The sequence below is a fragment of the Aythya fuligula genome, chromosome 3, assembly GCF_009819795.1.
Source record: "Aythya fuligula isolate bAytFul2 chromosome 3, bAytFul2.pri, whole genome shotgun sequence".
Taxonomy (NCBI): domain Eukaryota; kingdom Metazoa; phylum Chordata; class Aves; order Anseriformes; family Anatidae; genus Aythya; species Aythya fuligula.
The window spans coordinates 67043478-67059177 of NC_045561.1; the positions used below are offsets into that span (position 1 = coordinate 67043478).

Genomic DNA, 15700 nt, shown 5'->3' on the forward strand with positions numbered 1-15700 from the left:
GCGGATGCGGGGACGGGCGTTTGGCGTGAAGGAAAGGCGAGGGGACGGCAATTCTCCAGTCAAACTGCACCGCACGTCTGCCGGGAGACCGGACCTCGGGAAGGCTGAGGGTGGGGGAACCCTGCAGCGCTTCAAGGCACGTCCGAGCCGGGGAACGCAATGGGGAGGACAGGGGAATTAGGCAGATGCCTGTGGCGCTGCGGGGGCGAGCGGAGCAGGGGGAGAGAGGAGAGAACTGGAAATCCTGTCAGAGGGCGAGGAGGGGAGACGGGACTACATTTCTCACCCCAGCTCATCCCCCCGCTGAGGAGCGTGTCGGGCCGGGAGGGGCGCGCAGGCGGTGGCGGCTCCCATGGGGGGCTCTGGTTCTGCCCCCCCTCGCCGCGGGCCCAAGCTCGCTGCGTCCTTCTCCTCCCCGCTTTGTTCGCCCTCGTACGAGCTTCCACCCCGGCCCCCTGTCCGAATGGACAGGGTGGTGACAAAGTGTCCTAGCTCAGTCCCCGCTAGCCCAAGGAAAGAGGAGGCCTGGGGGAGAGGGGGAAGGGGAGGTAGTCGGGGTTCACCATGAGCAAGCAGCCAAAGGCACCCGGACTTTTTCTGGCACCCCGGTGGGCACGAGATGGAGCGGGGTTGGGGGGCGGGTGGGTTGCTGGGCGCCGTCCTGGAGGGCCAAAGCCCTCCCGACACACACACACACACACCTCTGTGTTTGCAAAACAGGCTGCGGGACCCCGATCAGATTTTTCATGCCTTGGAAGGGCGCCTCCTGGCGAGCTCGGCCCCTCGGGCGGTGACGGGGGAGGGAGAGCCGGGAGCGTTTCTGCTTCGCCGGCCGCCCGCGGAGCCCTGCAGCCGACGCGGGGCTCGGCGTTGCGGTGAGCGCGGAGCGGCGGCGGCGGAGAAAGCGGGTTTCTGCTCCTTTAAAGGGCGCTGTGCAGCGCTCCCGACGGGAGGCGGGTCTCCCTCCCTCCTCTCCTCCCTCCATCCCTCCTTTCCTTCCTCCCTCCTTCCTCCCCTCGCTCTCTCCCTCCTTCCCTCCCTCCCTCCCTCCCTCCTTCCTACCCTCCCTCCCTCCCTCCCTCCCTCCCTCGGCCGCCGCTTGCCGCCGCCGTCAGTGGTGCCCGGACGCCGGCTGCACCGCAGCCCGGGCATCCCCCGGCGTCCTGCCACCGCCCTTCTTCCCCCCGCCTCCGCCTTCCTCTCCCTCCCCGCTTCCCCTCTCTCAACTCAAGGTAGGATGATGTCCCGGGGTCTCCGGCTAGCCGCCACGGCCGGAGGGGCTGCATGCGAGTGAGGGGCTGCGGGGGGGGCGGTGGCGGCGGGTGGGGAAGCACCGTCGCTGCGCTGTCCCTCGGCCAGGTGTCTCCGGGCAAAGGGGGGCGCTGAGCTGGAGGACCCGGGCACAGCTGGGCTGGCCGGATCCTGACGCTGGGCTCTGTCGCCTTTCACTCCCCCCACCCTGCGCTGCTTCGCACCAGCCCCAGGCTGGGGGCGGAAGGGTGGGAAGTGGGGGCGAGGGGCTAGGGCAGTGTAGCCCCCCTGGTGCCCCCCGCCCGGCTCCCGCGGTAGCCCAGGGCTGTGCCCCGCGGTCTCGGGGTGGCCGAGACGAGAGCCTGGAGGCGGTGCCCCCCCCTCGCTAGGGGGAGGCGAGGTGAGAAACGGGCTGCAACTTCCCTAGAGTTGTGGGTGGACAGGAGTCGCTACTTCCGTAGGGTCTCCTCCTGGCCCTACCCCGGCACCCACCTCTCGGCTGCTCGGCACTCCGGTGGTTCATTTCTGAACAAATTCGGCATTCCTTGGGAAAGCATCCGTCGCTAACCCAGCCAGGGAGCCGACACTGTGTGAAGCAAGACATTCCTGCCTACAGCGTGGCGGCATGACTGCAAGAGCCCTTGCGCACTGAGAAGGAAAGAATACATTATAATGAAACCTCTCTTCACGTTTTCCTTAGAAACTTTTGGTGGAGTAGAGCGTGGAGAATGTTAAACATCCTTCCTCCCTCTCCGAAATCGTTCACAGCTTCCCCAGCCCAAAGAAAACTGAAGGGACGAAAGGCTGATCTGCAGATAATGTCATAAATATTTCTTCTCATTGCTTAAAACCTGCTAGGAAAGTGCATTGCTGTGATACCCCAAAGTGCCTGAACAAGTTAATCTATGGCATACTCAGTTCGTTAATTAGAATGCACGTCTTTCCGCTAGCTAAAAATTAATTACCATCTTAAAATGTCATTAATCATCAGCGTAGCAGAAACTTGGTTGTAAATTTGGACTGAGCTAATAACAGACAGAGGGGAACCTATGATTTTTAGAGCTGATGGGAGTGAAGTGCAAGTGGGCCACAATGTGTTTTTCAATGATAATATCAACATTCGTCCGAATACCTAGGGAAACCTTTAAAAAGGGAGGACTGTATTACTGCTTTGTCAGCAAAGCTGCAATACTTGTCTGATCTGGAGAGGCTGGTCAGGTGTTGCGGTAAGCTGTGGCTCTCCTCACTCCAGATTGCAACACTCAGAGGACCGTGGTGGCATGCAAGTCTTTGCAAGAATTTGCCAAAAAATGCCCGAAAAACAAAGCTTTGGGGTCACTTGTTAAATACATGCGAAATTTATATCAGTTGATGTTGGGAGAGGACAAAACTGTAGAATAAGTGATATAAAAAAACCCTATTGTCTGTTCTTAGAGACATAGCTATGACCTGAAAATGAAAGCCATTTCTTTTTTAAAGTGATATGGTAAAACTATACATCCCAGTAGGTGGCAGCTAGCTGGAACTGGATTAACTTTTATTATGATAACAGCACATGAAAATATGTTCTAAAGCAAAAAAAAAAAAAAAAAAAAAAAAAAGTGCCTGATGTAATAAGGTAATCAGAATCACATATCTCTCCTTTCCAAATGAAACATTAGGTACATAAGATCACCATTTATACCTGACACATACCCAAAGAATTTAGTAGGCTTTTATTAGCCGGAAAAGGTTTAAAGGCCTTAGAGAATCTATTCTCCTTTCCCCCCTATAGCTGTAATGCTATTTTTCATACCAGCTTCACTTGAACATCGTCCTTGTGTATTAAAAATGTATTATCACTATGCCTAATATAGATGGCCAAAATGTAAAAGAAATTAAAACGTATAGCCAAGGAATTGTAGATTTTCCAGTTGCTGATCACTGAAGTGAGGAGGGCAGTTTCATAAAGACTTTAATCTGAAAAGACCTGCATAACAGTGGTGACAAGCCCCCGAGAGACAAAACCAGCTTCTCCAGCAGAATATTTGATTAGGGATCTCCAACCTTTGAACTGTATGTCTCACAGGGAAGGAAATATGAAAGGAGTTAAGGACATTTTCCTGATCTCATGCTAAAATTATTCTGGAGGGTGGACCAAAGTATGTTTTTAAAGATTACCCTTCCCTCTCACAAAGAATAAAAGAAGCTAAAGTCCAATCAAGAGAAAAGGAATCTAGGGTGGTGAAGTCGGAGGCTGTAGTTAATTGTATAGTGTATAAATAGTCTTCAGTCACCGCATATTCAATACTTCCAAACATCCTATGTCTTGCAAGTTTTACTTTTTGATAAGGAACCGATATTCTTGGGGAAGTAAATCTCGATTAACTACGAGCTCGCTAGGATGTGAACGAAGGGGGGGGTGGCGTTGGCACAGGGCATTAGGCGATGGTGATCTCAGAGGAGGAGAGTGGTACTCCTCCCGATCCCACAAACCGCCACAAGGCAGCGGGCCAGCTGGCATCGCCCAGGCTACCAGACGTGCCTGTAGGGATGCCGATGGCATATCGCGATTTTCTTTCCGTGTCGCGAAATGACTGGCGGGGGCGTTGGGACGCCTGGTGCGACCTGGCGACGCGGGGGCTGGCCGGCGGGGTCGGCAGAGCTCTCCGTGGTGCTGAAGGAGCAGAGCCTGCTCAGAGCTGAGCCGAGCCGAGCCGGGCCGGGCCGGGCTCTGTCCGTGGTGCCGCTCAGCTGTCGTCGGTGGAGGAAAGGGAAAAACTCGGCCTCAGCCTTACCCGTGCGGTCGGAGGGTCCGGGGGGCAGCTGAGTGGTTAGCAGTGCAAGGGATTGATCATACGTTGGTTTTTCATTCAAGGTGTGGGAGCAATGCCTGGGTGAGTTAGGAAATCTTAGGAGCTCTGCTGGGGTTGATTACAGGTAGCTGTATTTGTTTATTTATTTATTTAAAGATACCTCAGAAAATCAGACTGATTAAAGGGGTCGCTTTGCCCAAAGTTTGTCTTGTCAATTGCGCTAAAGCTCTCGATGAATCATATGCTTTCAGAAATGCTTACCAGTGCTAAGTTAAATTAAAAATACAGTTTTGACAGGAAGCTACATATGTGCAGTCAGAATTAAAAAGATGCCTAATGTCCTTTATTTCAGTAACACCACGGGAAAGATGAGGAAGGAAAGAACGTTCACAGTGTTCATGCATGTCAGTTTTATTTCTCCTTGGACTAAGATAAAATATGAACAAGTAGAACAGGAAAAAAAATGCAAATACAAGAAAGAGCATCTCGATCTGTGCTTTTTTTTTTTTTTTTTTTTTTTTTTTTCCCTAGGAGATATTCTAAGTGTGAACTGAAGGAGTCGCTAGATATCCTTGCTTTTAACACTAGGTGTTCTTTTTAAAGTGCTCCAACAGTCAAATCGTCTGATTGAATTCCCTGCTAGACTGCAGAACTAGCCATTCATGATACTTATTTTTGACACTGCAGTTATGCCTCCATCTTAAAGAAAAAAAAATCGATGATGTTTAATAATCCCTTCACAGAACGTACATTTCTTTTCATCAGCATTTTACAGTGTTTTAAGTAAATGCATGCAGAGAAAATCATAAGCCATAATGATAAAAAAAAAAAAAAAAGTTACTGTGAATTGCTAACACTTTCAGGGATACAAAGCACCAACATTAAAAGTAATAAATTAAATTCTTTACATTTCCAAGATACACAGATGTCATTTAAAAATAAACTGGAACTCACCTTTGCCATGCTCTCCTTCTGATAGATTCCACAGACTATTCTCATTAGCTTGGCATCATTGGTATTTATTTCTGTAAGGTCAGGTATATTCTGTGTTCATCTATATGTATGTGTGGGGGAAGTCTCTTAGTGATATTTTCTTTGGTAATAAAAGGCAACGAGGGAGATAAAGGAGACAAAAGATCTCTGTAGGCAGAATATAGAATAAAATGAATTCATTTCCTTGTGGGGAATCTAGGAATTGTCTTTTAATATTTGTAATAATGTTTAAGTAGGTTCAGCAAAAGCATCACTTAGATTGCAAAGTCTGGCAGTCCTGGTTCAACATATTTTAATGGTCACAAGCACATAACTGATTGTGTTTCCGAAAAAAAATCTGAAGTAGTCCAGAGAGTGAGTTTATCTTCTTTGGAACACCTGGCCAAAAGACAAAAGTCAATGGCTGCAGCTGCAGATATAAACTCAGTATCCCGTTATCAAACTAGAGAGTGCTATTGTTCTCACTGAGGACCACAAAATGACAAACTACATGCACCTCTTAGTACAGGAAGGAACAGCAATACTTCGATAATACTAGAGTGAAAGGAAAGCTGTGTGTGGAAAAAAAAAAAAGTGGCAGAATAGAGTGCAAAATACAAACAGGCAAATCCATAAGTCACCGTCTTTTTAAAAAATACTGAAATTTCAAGCAAGTTGAGCGAAACTGAAATACAAGTCTGTGCAACAAGGCTGTTGTAGCGCTATCTGTTCCTGTTTACCTTGCAGAAGCAGGCTGGTGCTCCGTAATCACTGAGTCCGGGGCAAGTTCCTATGGACAGACAATATAAAAACTATCACATTTATCCTGTTTCATGCATTAAAGTGAGTAAGCAACAGTTAGTGAACGTTAGTGAATATCAAGATCTTTTTTTAGCCTAAACGTTGCTCTGACAACCTGCACGACTTTGTTGTCAGCCTTCTCTTTCACAACTCTAAAGCTAAGTGATTTCGACCCAGCCTGTCAGCTATTAAAATGCATGAATTGATTTTTATAAAGCCGATTCCCTTCTCTCCTACAGCCCTCTCCTCTCCCTCCCCACCCCCGCCACAGATCCCTACAGATATTGTCCAGAACAACTGAAATACTAATAACAATTAAAAACACATATGTAAAACCGGGCTGCCTTTTTTTTTTTTTTTTTTTTTTTTTTTTCCTCTGAGAACACTAGGCGATCAGATCGGTTGCATAATAGGAATTGGGAAGGCTGTCTGGCAGGCAGCCTTAAGACGAGAAGAGCTATCTCAATTTCTCTCACTTAATCTTGGCTTCGCGTCAGAAGCTGTGCAGCAGTGCAGTAGAATGGGAGCACGGCAAAAGCTTCGCCAGTAAAACGGCTGGTGCTCATTGACTCTCGCTATGTGGCGATACCTCAGCGGTTTCTCGAGCTGGATTACCTATTGATTTTCCTCCTTTCTTGCCTCCCAGGTTTACTCGGCTGGACATTGTGTGTGTTTGGATTTCTCAAGGATTCTCCCCCGACTAACATGGATGTCCCACCATTCCTTGCAGTTGAAGGTTGCTCCTTGGCGCAGTGAATGAAGAACATGCAGGGATTGCTAATGGGTTTGGGAAGCGTAGACTCTCTCCTCTGTCTGTGACCATGCCGTGATCGTGTCTGAGGGCCATCAGTTTACGTATCCTCGTTCTCACCCTACCGGGAAACCTGACGGCTTAGAAGGGGGAAGTAAGGCAGCGCGTGTGTGCATAGAAACATCATGAAGATTATTTCCCCTATTCTAACTAATCCAGTCTTCAGATGCACCACTAGACTCCTTCTTTGCTTACTGTGGATTGGATATTCTCAAGGAACTACACATGTATTAAGATTTGGTAAGATTTCCCGACACTTTTTCATTGTGCGTTTAAGCCTGAATGCGATTTACGTAGGATTGACTCAGAAATGGGTGCAGGGGGAGAGCTGGGACGTGCTACCGGAGTCAAGCACCGAAGTCCCTGTGCATTTTGCATCCGGAGGGATGAATTGCTGTGTGTTTTTTCTGTCGCTGCAGCTCATTGTAGCCGTAGTAACGGCACGGTGATGATAATTATAATAACAATGGAGAGAAAAATGACTGGCAAACGCGTTTGCCTAAGGCTCTGCGGAGCTTGCGTGGCTTCCTCGTAATGTACCTTTTTGTTTCTATAGTAGTGGAAAGCACGGCTAACGCAGTGCTTGATCAGTTAAAATCTGTCAACTAGTTGTTAAGTTTCGGTCGCGCGTCCCTGCTCCATCCGAGCCGACTCCGTATGGGCGCGACGCTGTAATGCGAGACCTGCGGGCTGGCTTCCCGGGCAGCGTTTGCCACTTTGGTGGCCTTTTGGGTTAAACAAGAGATGGTTTATGCCTTGTTCCGTGATCGCGAAAGAGTCTTTACGGAACTCTTCAAAAACACGGCTTTTATACGCGGGGAAAGTTCTAAGAGGTCCAACATGTCCCCCTCCTAACCCCTAAAAAAAAAAAAAAAAAAAAAAGAGAGGGAAGAAGGGAGAACAAAAAACATCTATCGGAATGAAATTTCAAGGTGAGCAGAGCGGTTTCACAGTTTAAAGACTATCCCACCCGGACCATGCAACTAACCTTAAGAGCTCTGCGTGTGTCCGCGCGTGTGTACGTGTGCATAAGAAAGCAAGCGAGGGAGGAATTTCGGCCGCTGTGTATCCTCTGCAGAAGTTTTACAGCAAGCAAGGGCAGGACGGAAGGGAAAGTTAACCTCACTTCCGAGCCAGGATGTGCTGGCCGGGGAGCGCCTCCGGGCTGGGCCCCACGGCGGGACCCCGCGCCCGGTCCGCGCCCGCCCGGACACCGCAGGCGCAGCGGGCGAGGGGGCATCCCGAAAGTTGCATCCCCAGACAAGCGGCATCCTCTGTGCCTGCCGGCAGAGTGGCTGGAGGGAGGAAAGCACCTGCTCTCGCAGTGGCCGCTGTAAGCTGTTAGCAGCCGCTACAACCCTTTCCGTGGGGCACTAAAAGCTCTAGTCTTCGCCTGGGAGTAGCGCCTCGGTCTGCCTCTAATTTTGCTTAAATTCCCCCCCGTATGCACTTTTATGTGGGGAAGGTTGGTAATGATGAAAAAGTCACCAGGCTGCTACTGATCTCGTGTACTGAATTCCTAGTAGCACTTACTTTCTGCTTCCATCTGATCTAAAGGTGGTGCTTAAGGCACGTTGCTCCTAGCAACCGTCTTCAGGAATGCTTGTTTCTTTGGACATGGCTAAACGGGTCCGTATATCATTGCGGGGCTTATTTTGCATTCAGTCTGCTCCATAGTCATGGCCGTGAAATTAGCACCGGGGCTGCTTGCGGTCTGGCACTGTCCATCTGTCCGTCCTTCCCCAGACCGGGATTCATAGCCGGAGCCGAGGGTCGGTCTCCAGGACCCTTCAATTAATCTCAAAGGTAGCTATGTAAACAAGTATCTTCCCGGCAACACCATTAGAAAGAGGTGAGCATTCCTCCTTTAGGTTAGCATCCTCTCTGAACTGTTGATCCAACGTACCTGTAGAGACAGCCCTGGTGAGCAGCATTTTGGCAATGATCCTGACACCCGAGGCTGGTGCAGCGGGACTCCAGCACCCAGTGACATGGTGGCACAGGAATGTGTTTTTCTAGGCTAACTTCCCTTCCGAACTGCCTCCGGGTCATCTAGTCGGTTAACGGGTTACGCTCACTTCATTGTTTGTAGCAGCGAAGTATGAGCCTGCTTCTGAAGCACCGACTCCTTTTTCTTGTCTGTAAAAAGAAATGTCGCCAACCCAGCTGTGAGGCTTGGAAGCAAGGAGTGTTGTTTGGCTTATTTTAGTATGGGAGATCTTAGACGTAAGAGAGCCCGAGGAAGGTTTTCCCCTTGCTCAGCCGGGCCTGTTGCACATCCCTGCTGTGAGGAGTCTGGGTTTAGCCTGGTCCAGGTGCGTAGCGACTCTGACCGCCAGAGCCGCCCAGCCCCTTCCCCAGAGGGTGACATCTCTGTGCGTAGGGCATGGCGGGGAGGAGGGAAGGAACAGGGAGTTTTGTGAAAGAGCTTTGGTTATTTCTGATAGGGGATTTCCCTGCCGACTCCTCCGGGCTCCTTGTGCTATCTGTCTCTTCTGCGACCAGGAGGCCGGGATGCCCGTGCCTTCCCGTGGAGTCCTTCCCGAGAAGCGAGGGCTGAGGAGATTCCCTCCAGAAGGCAGCCTGCCAGCCCCCGTTCTTCTTACTCAGCCAGCAGCGCTATGGCAACGGGGGAGAGCTTGAAACCTGCCAGAGCTGCAGCCCCCTCATTCCTCCTGTGCAAATTAACCACCGTGGTTTCGCATTGTCCTTCCCACGGCTTCTGTCATTGTTGGGACTAGCCAGCACGTCCTTTCTCTCTCTCTCTCTCTCTCTCTCTCTCTCACTCTCACATACCTTTTAGCAACCACACAGGGAAGTCGAGCCGCCTGGGTCAAAGGCAGCAGGTTATTTTTGTCCGTGCTTTGTGGAGCAGGAATGGTGAGAGGCTGCTGTGATGGCATCAGTCACTCTCTGGCGGCACTCGAGTCGGGCAACGTGGTATTTGGGCATCACACCACCACCCTTCCTCAGTGCTACCTCACCTCATGGGGCTTGCGGCCAGTCCCCCTCCTCTGCCGTTTGTGAATCGCTTCCCACGGGCAAGCCTAGGGACTACTGAGAGTGAGGCTTGTACCCACCACACTCGAGGGTTTCAAACAAGAACAAAAAACATTGCTAAATTAAACCTAAGTGTATACCACTAATGTGGATAAAGGGCCGGGTCCCAGCTTGAGAAAGGAGAAAAGCAGCTGCCTAGCATTTGTCTCTCCGTAGCTAAGTGTGATGGAAACCTTTCCCTTATCATTTGGCACCGTACGAAAGCCCCAATCTGTGCCCGTCGGCAGATCCGCTCCATTATCGGGGATCGCGTTTCGTAGCTTTCCCATTCTCTGCTCCCGTGGAAGAGCCCGACGGCAGCTCCCGGGAAGCTCCGGTAACGCGGCCGGGCCGGGCCGAGCCGGGCCGCTCCGTACCGCTGCTGCGCTCCCCAGCCCCGGCCCCGCCGGGCCCCGCTCGCTTCTTCTTTTTTCTCCCCTCGGGGCACCCCAGCACTCAAGAGGCTGAATGAACAAGCCATTAAGAGCTGTTACCCATCAGCAACTCTTCACCTGTTTACACAAGCCTACTCGTCTCGTCCAAGGCAGTAAGACGCCGGGCTACTTAAAACCCCTCTTTTCTCCCCGGTTCCTATGCTTTCTACTTCCTTTGGACTACTCTAAAATACTCTTTATTTAAATTAGCCGCTTCGGGCCTTGTCCCTGCTGCCGAAGACAATGCGGAACAAAACCCTGCCCGTCCTCCCTACATCAAAGGTTTGAATATGGAACAGTGAGCGGGAGGTGAAAGAGGTTTGGCCCTTGCGTTTCCTAATTCCCCCTCAGGTAACTCAAGTGAAAGTGTGCGAAGGACTTCGGATCTCCTCCTCAGGGAGCCCACTGGCCTGCTAAGAGTTTCCCCACGTTACCGGGCATTTTTTTCTCCTTACTTCAGCTCTTTCAAAAAGAAAAGAAAAGCAGAGGCCCGTGTCTGTAGTCTTGCCTCGTCGCTGATTTGGCGTTATGGGTATTTCCAGTGAATCCCGGCTTCAAGCAGATGAGAAAGGTAGATGAGTGTTGCGGGTTAGAATGTATTATATATATAAAAAGGGGTAGGAGGGCACAAGGGAAGGAGTATTCGCCTACCCCTAATTTAAAAACAAAATAAAACCAAGAGGAAAGAGGTAGAATACTTTTAAAGGAATTAAGGTAGAGTTTTGAACTCTTCACAAAATAATTTCCTACTGTTGACCTTTTATTTTCTGAAGAAAAATAGATAAACAAAAAAGAAAAACAAAGCCAACGCACCAAATCATTACAAAACTTAACACTTTCCCGTTTTACTACACAAAAGGAAAACAGTTAAAATAGTTGCAAAGCAGAGCTATGGATGATCATGTAATCTTTGGGACAGAATAGAAAACGACCTAATTTTCAAATCCATTGTGGGAACTTAGAGAGGGAAACTCTGCACTTTGGAAACCTCTCTCGTGAAGGTGCGGCAGGGATGTAATCTACCATACTACTTAACTGAGCTCCTTTGGCTCAAACGGATTGAGTTTATCTCCACAAAACTGTTTTCCCGAGACAGGGCTTGGCAAAACCAGCGAGGAGGCCAGCTCTCTGCGTCCATGGCTTGTGCAGTTGCCGGTGGTTGTCGAGCTATACGTTTCAAAGGTTCAGGTGACCACTTTTACCATCTAAAGCCAGCAAAGACGTGGAAAAGCAGTGAGAGCTAAGCCTCTGCAAAAGGTTATGAGACAAGCTCAAGTGATAAATAGCCGCTGGGTGATCAAGTAGAGATTTACCGGAATGGACATGCATTAGATCTCTTTGATGTGCAATTTCTTTCCTTTGGATTTTGCACTGGCACTCTTTCGTGGAAGGATGCAACCTTTCCGCGTGTATTTAAGAGAGAAACGAGAGAACGTACATAGCTGGTTTTGGTCGTGAAGGCAGCAGCCTGCCTTCCGATCCAGAGTGCGATGAATATCTGCAAAGTAAACACTTGTTGTAGCAGCCCTAGAGGTCCGTGGTTTGGTAATTCCAGCACTTAGAGCCAACGAATATTTTACTGCCAAGGACAAGAAGCTTTCAATACGTGTTAACATCCTCACGGAGACGAGTTCAAAATCAGTCTTATAAACAGCAACAGAAATCTTTGAAAGAAGAGTAAGGTTAAGAGCCTCGGGAAGGTAGCAAGGAGGTGAGAAGCATTGTTATTGACTGCTCCAGATTAAACAGCGCAGAGGAAGATTTCAATTTGATAACGTCACAGCCCTTCCTGTTTTTCTTTGCTGCTTCTGCTGACAATTTGGTAAGGTAATTAAATTGGCTGATTGAAGTCACAGTGGTCATGGGGCGATAAAGACCATTTGGATTTAATGGAATTTAGAAACAACAGTGCGCTGCACACAACTCTTACAGAACGAGAATTTTAATGACTCATTCAGGGTGCTGACTACGTAGAACGTCCTGGACGAGTTTAATTGAAAGGGCAAAGCAGATTAGCTGTATACAGTCTTTATTGCACTAGATAGGGGAATTAGAATGATCCTTTTAAAAGACTCATTATTGTATTATCAAGATTTAATGTAGGTTAAGAAAGCTTTCATTCGTGTGGACTGTCTGGAACATCCCCAGATCATTTCAGCCGCTGTTTGGAGCACCAACAGCTTTGTAAAGAATTTTCACACAATTGTCCGATAGATTGGGTGGTGAGAAGTATAACTCACTATTTTCTGGCTGCTACCTGGCTTTTGAAGTGATGCAAAGTTCAAATAATACCTGCTATTTAAATGTTGTCGACAAATGAAATGGTTTATGTCACTGGAGATAAGAACCCAGAGAAAAAGAGATTTACTAGCATTCTCTAAACTAAAATATTAGAGTTTATTTTATTTTAATTCATTTTATTTTGTAGAAGAGAAAATACCCTTTTGCTTTAGGAAAAAAACAAATATTTTGCAGTCATTGCAAATAATTGCAGATCTTTGTCCCCTACTTGATTTATTTACCTTTTCTCTTTCTTAGTTTTAACCTTCACTCTCTCTAATCTCTTCCAGAGGAGCAATTACTAGAAGTTCTGTCAATAACGGAAAAGAGAAACTAGAAGGTGCCTTATTTCCATACTCTGCAATCTGCAAGGCAAATTAATGTTCCCCGAATAAGCTTTTTATAACGTTATGCTGTAATGTTTGTTGGAAGATTAGATTAAACAATATGATAGCATAATATCATTATGCAGTCACGTCTGAATTGGAATATGGAGAAACAAAGATCACTATCATATTAATGCTTATAATTTTGTGCTTTTTTTCTCTGAGTCTTTTGGGTCCTTTATTCTACAGTAATAATAGTCTTAGGTTTATATATTGCCTTCAATTTAAACAGCCAGAGCTTTCAGTAATGCAAAGAGAACAGAACAAACATGTAATGATCATTATTCCAATTACTGGAGCTCAGCCAGCTCTGGATAAACTAGGTGATGTTCTAATACTATGTACAACACTAAACAGAAGCTCTAAAAGTGTATTCTTAATTTCATTAAAAGGTAATTCTTAACGAATTAAAACTACATTTTTTTTTCGGGGGGGGGGGGGGGGGGGAGGGAGCAAGAATTAGAATTGACCCATGGGTGTGGTGCTTAAGACTAATCTTTTTGCACCTGCTGCAAAGATATATTTGGATAAAATTTTGCAAATGATTTGGATTAGAATGGATTCAGATTATCTTGAAACTTATTCTTCTGTAGTCTTTCCAAAAGGCTACTGAAATAGAATAACTCGTGTATGAGCAGATTTAGAAGTTATGTGTCTTTCAAATAAAATACACATTCTTAGATCATATATTTTTAAAGTGCTTCCACTTCTAGGCCTTTCTGACTGGGCTAAAGAAAAACAAGTTCTTTGGTAGTAATGTGACTGATGTCTATGGCAGGGATAGTTTGAAGCATACCTACACTGTAGCCTTTGGATAAAAAAGCTGGTCCTTAAATAATAAAACTTTATTAAATAATAAAACTTTTGTTGTCAACACATCAGAAGATTAATTAATTGATGGGTTTGACAGAATTTCATCTTTAGATTTGGGAAAGTAGAGTCATACATTTTTGCTAAATGTCTATTTTATTGTATTTGTACTTACATTCTCAAACTTTTAAAACTTGTTTATCAATAAAATGGTTATCAGGATTTAAATGTCAGTTAAATTAGGAATGTTGAAAATATCTACTGATGATTCAGTATGAAAAAAAGCAAAACAAAACAAAAACAACCCTGTTTGTCAGAGTCACTAATTCTTATAACTCAGTAACGCTGACCGAAGAGTCCAGGGAGAATATAATATAACTCCAGGATCTGTACAGTAGACTTCAAGATTTATTTTTTTTTAATTCAATGTGTGATTGATTTTTTTATCTTCTTTTCTTTTATCTTAATATTTTAATGGATGTCTCTGATATTTCCCAGTCATATAACAACCGATCTGAATTTAAAGGGTGTAGCTAAATCTAGCACCAAATGATCCATGCTGTAGTTTTCAATGGATGAGTGGAAAATGTAAAGTTATTTTATCTAAGAACAAAGTCATTTTGGAAGAACCCCATCCTTCTCCTCCCCCCCCCCCCCCCCCCCTTTTAAAAAATCTTTTGATTCCTTCACTGTTTTTTCCTTAATTTTGCAATAGGTGAAATGCAAAATGATTACTTAACTAGTTAAAAGGGAAATGATAATGTTATTTTATCATTCCTTTTTGAAAAATCTTGGCTTTCTGAGTTTTCTGGAAAAATAAAAATTGAAAGGCCTCTTTTCTACCTAAAACCCAAACTTCTAGTGCAAACCAAGTTTTAGGCCTCCTCTGCAATATATGGAGAGTGAAGCTGGGAGAAAGATTAGACAAGCTTGGCTTAGAGTGGATCACTCTTGCATAGCAAAACTGGGCACCACAGTACAAAAAGGATGTAAAACTGTTGGAGATCGTTCAGGGGAGTGTGACAAAGATGGTGAAGGGCCTAGAGGGGAAGACACATGAGGAGCGGCTGAAGTCACTTGGCCTGTTCAGCCTGGAGAAAAGGAGGCTGAGGGGAGACCTCATTGCAGTCTACAGCTTCCTCACGTGGGGAAGTGGAGGGGAAGGCGCTGATCTATTCTCTGTAATCACCAGTGATAGGACCCGTGGGAATGGTGTCAAGCTGAGGCAGGGGAGGTTTAGGCTAGACATCAGGAAGAGGTTCTTCACTGAGAGGGTGGTGGCACACTGGAACTGGCTCCCCAGTGAAGTAGTCACTGTACCAAGCCTATTGGAATTTAAGAAGCATTTGGACTGTGCAGTCACATGGTCTGAATTTTTGGGTAGACCTGTGTGGTGCCAGGAGTTGGACTTATGGGTCCCTTCCAACTCAGGTTCTATGATTCTAACTAAGGTTGGATGAACCCTGCTTTTCCTGAAATCAGCTATATAGAGGAAGTGAAGGTGGATGGATTGGGGTTTTGTTTTTCTCCCCAGATTCTGAGTTTTATTGCCACACTGAATTCAAATTCTCAGGTAGGAATTTAAGAGGGAAAGATGAATTTGTCAATGACTCAACAGCTTGTTCCTGACATTAAAATTAAAAAATGGCAAAATAGAATTCTCACTCATTCTTCTCAAATCTCACCAGCAAATGAGCGGTGCATGTTCTCACAATAGGTAATCACAATCAGTCCTATAAATATGGACTTTTGTTGTTGCTGTTGTTGTTGTTGTTGTTGTGAAGATATGTTTTTATCTGATTGCTTACTCTACAGAACCTTATTGAGCAAACTTTACCAAGCTTGGTTCAAAACATACAGAATTACTCCAGGTTTTGAAAAGCATGCCATCTTCGCATTTATCTCTTTCTCTATTTCCAGTAAAATATTTCAAGTATTATATATCTCTGGATACAAAAATAAGTATTACTTTCAAGTATGGTTATATTTATTTTTTTGTCATAAGGTAACTGATGCTGAATTTAAAACACTTTTATTAAAATGCACATTTGTGTGCATATACACTCTTAGTACATAATAAGCTGGGTAAATTTATTAAGGATTCCTTTATAACTGAACATT

General features: G+C 46.3%; 1 protein-coding gene across 2 annotated transcripts in view; it reads left to right on the forward strand.

Moving 5' to 3' along the window:
• Positions 1-1128: 1128 nt before the first annotated feature.
• The window catches only part of GRIK2 (glutamate ionotropic receptor kainate type subunit 2), a 394781-nt gene continuing 380209 nt past the window's right edge, over positions 1129-15700 (forward strand). For both annotated transcript variants that reach the window (XM_032184252.1, XM_032184253.1), the window contains exons 1-2: positions 1129-1232; positions 6466-6870. In XM_032184252.1, the coding sequence (XP_032040143.1) occupies positions 6756-6870 (115 nt within the window). In that variant the 5' untranslated portion in view covers positions 1129-1232; positions 6466-6755. The remainder of the gene's footprint in view (positions 1233-6465; positions 6871-15700) is intronic.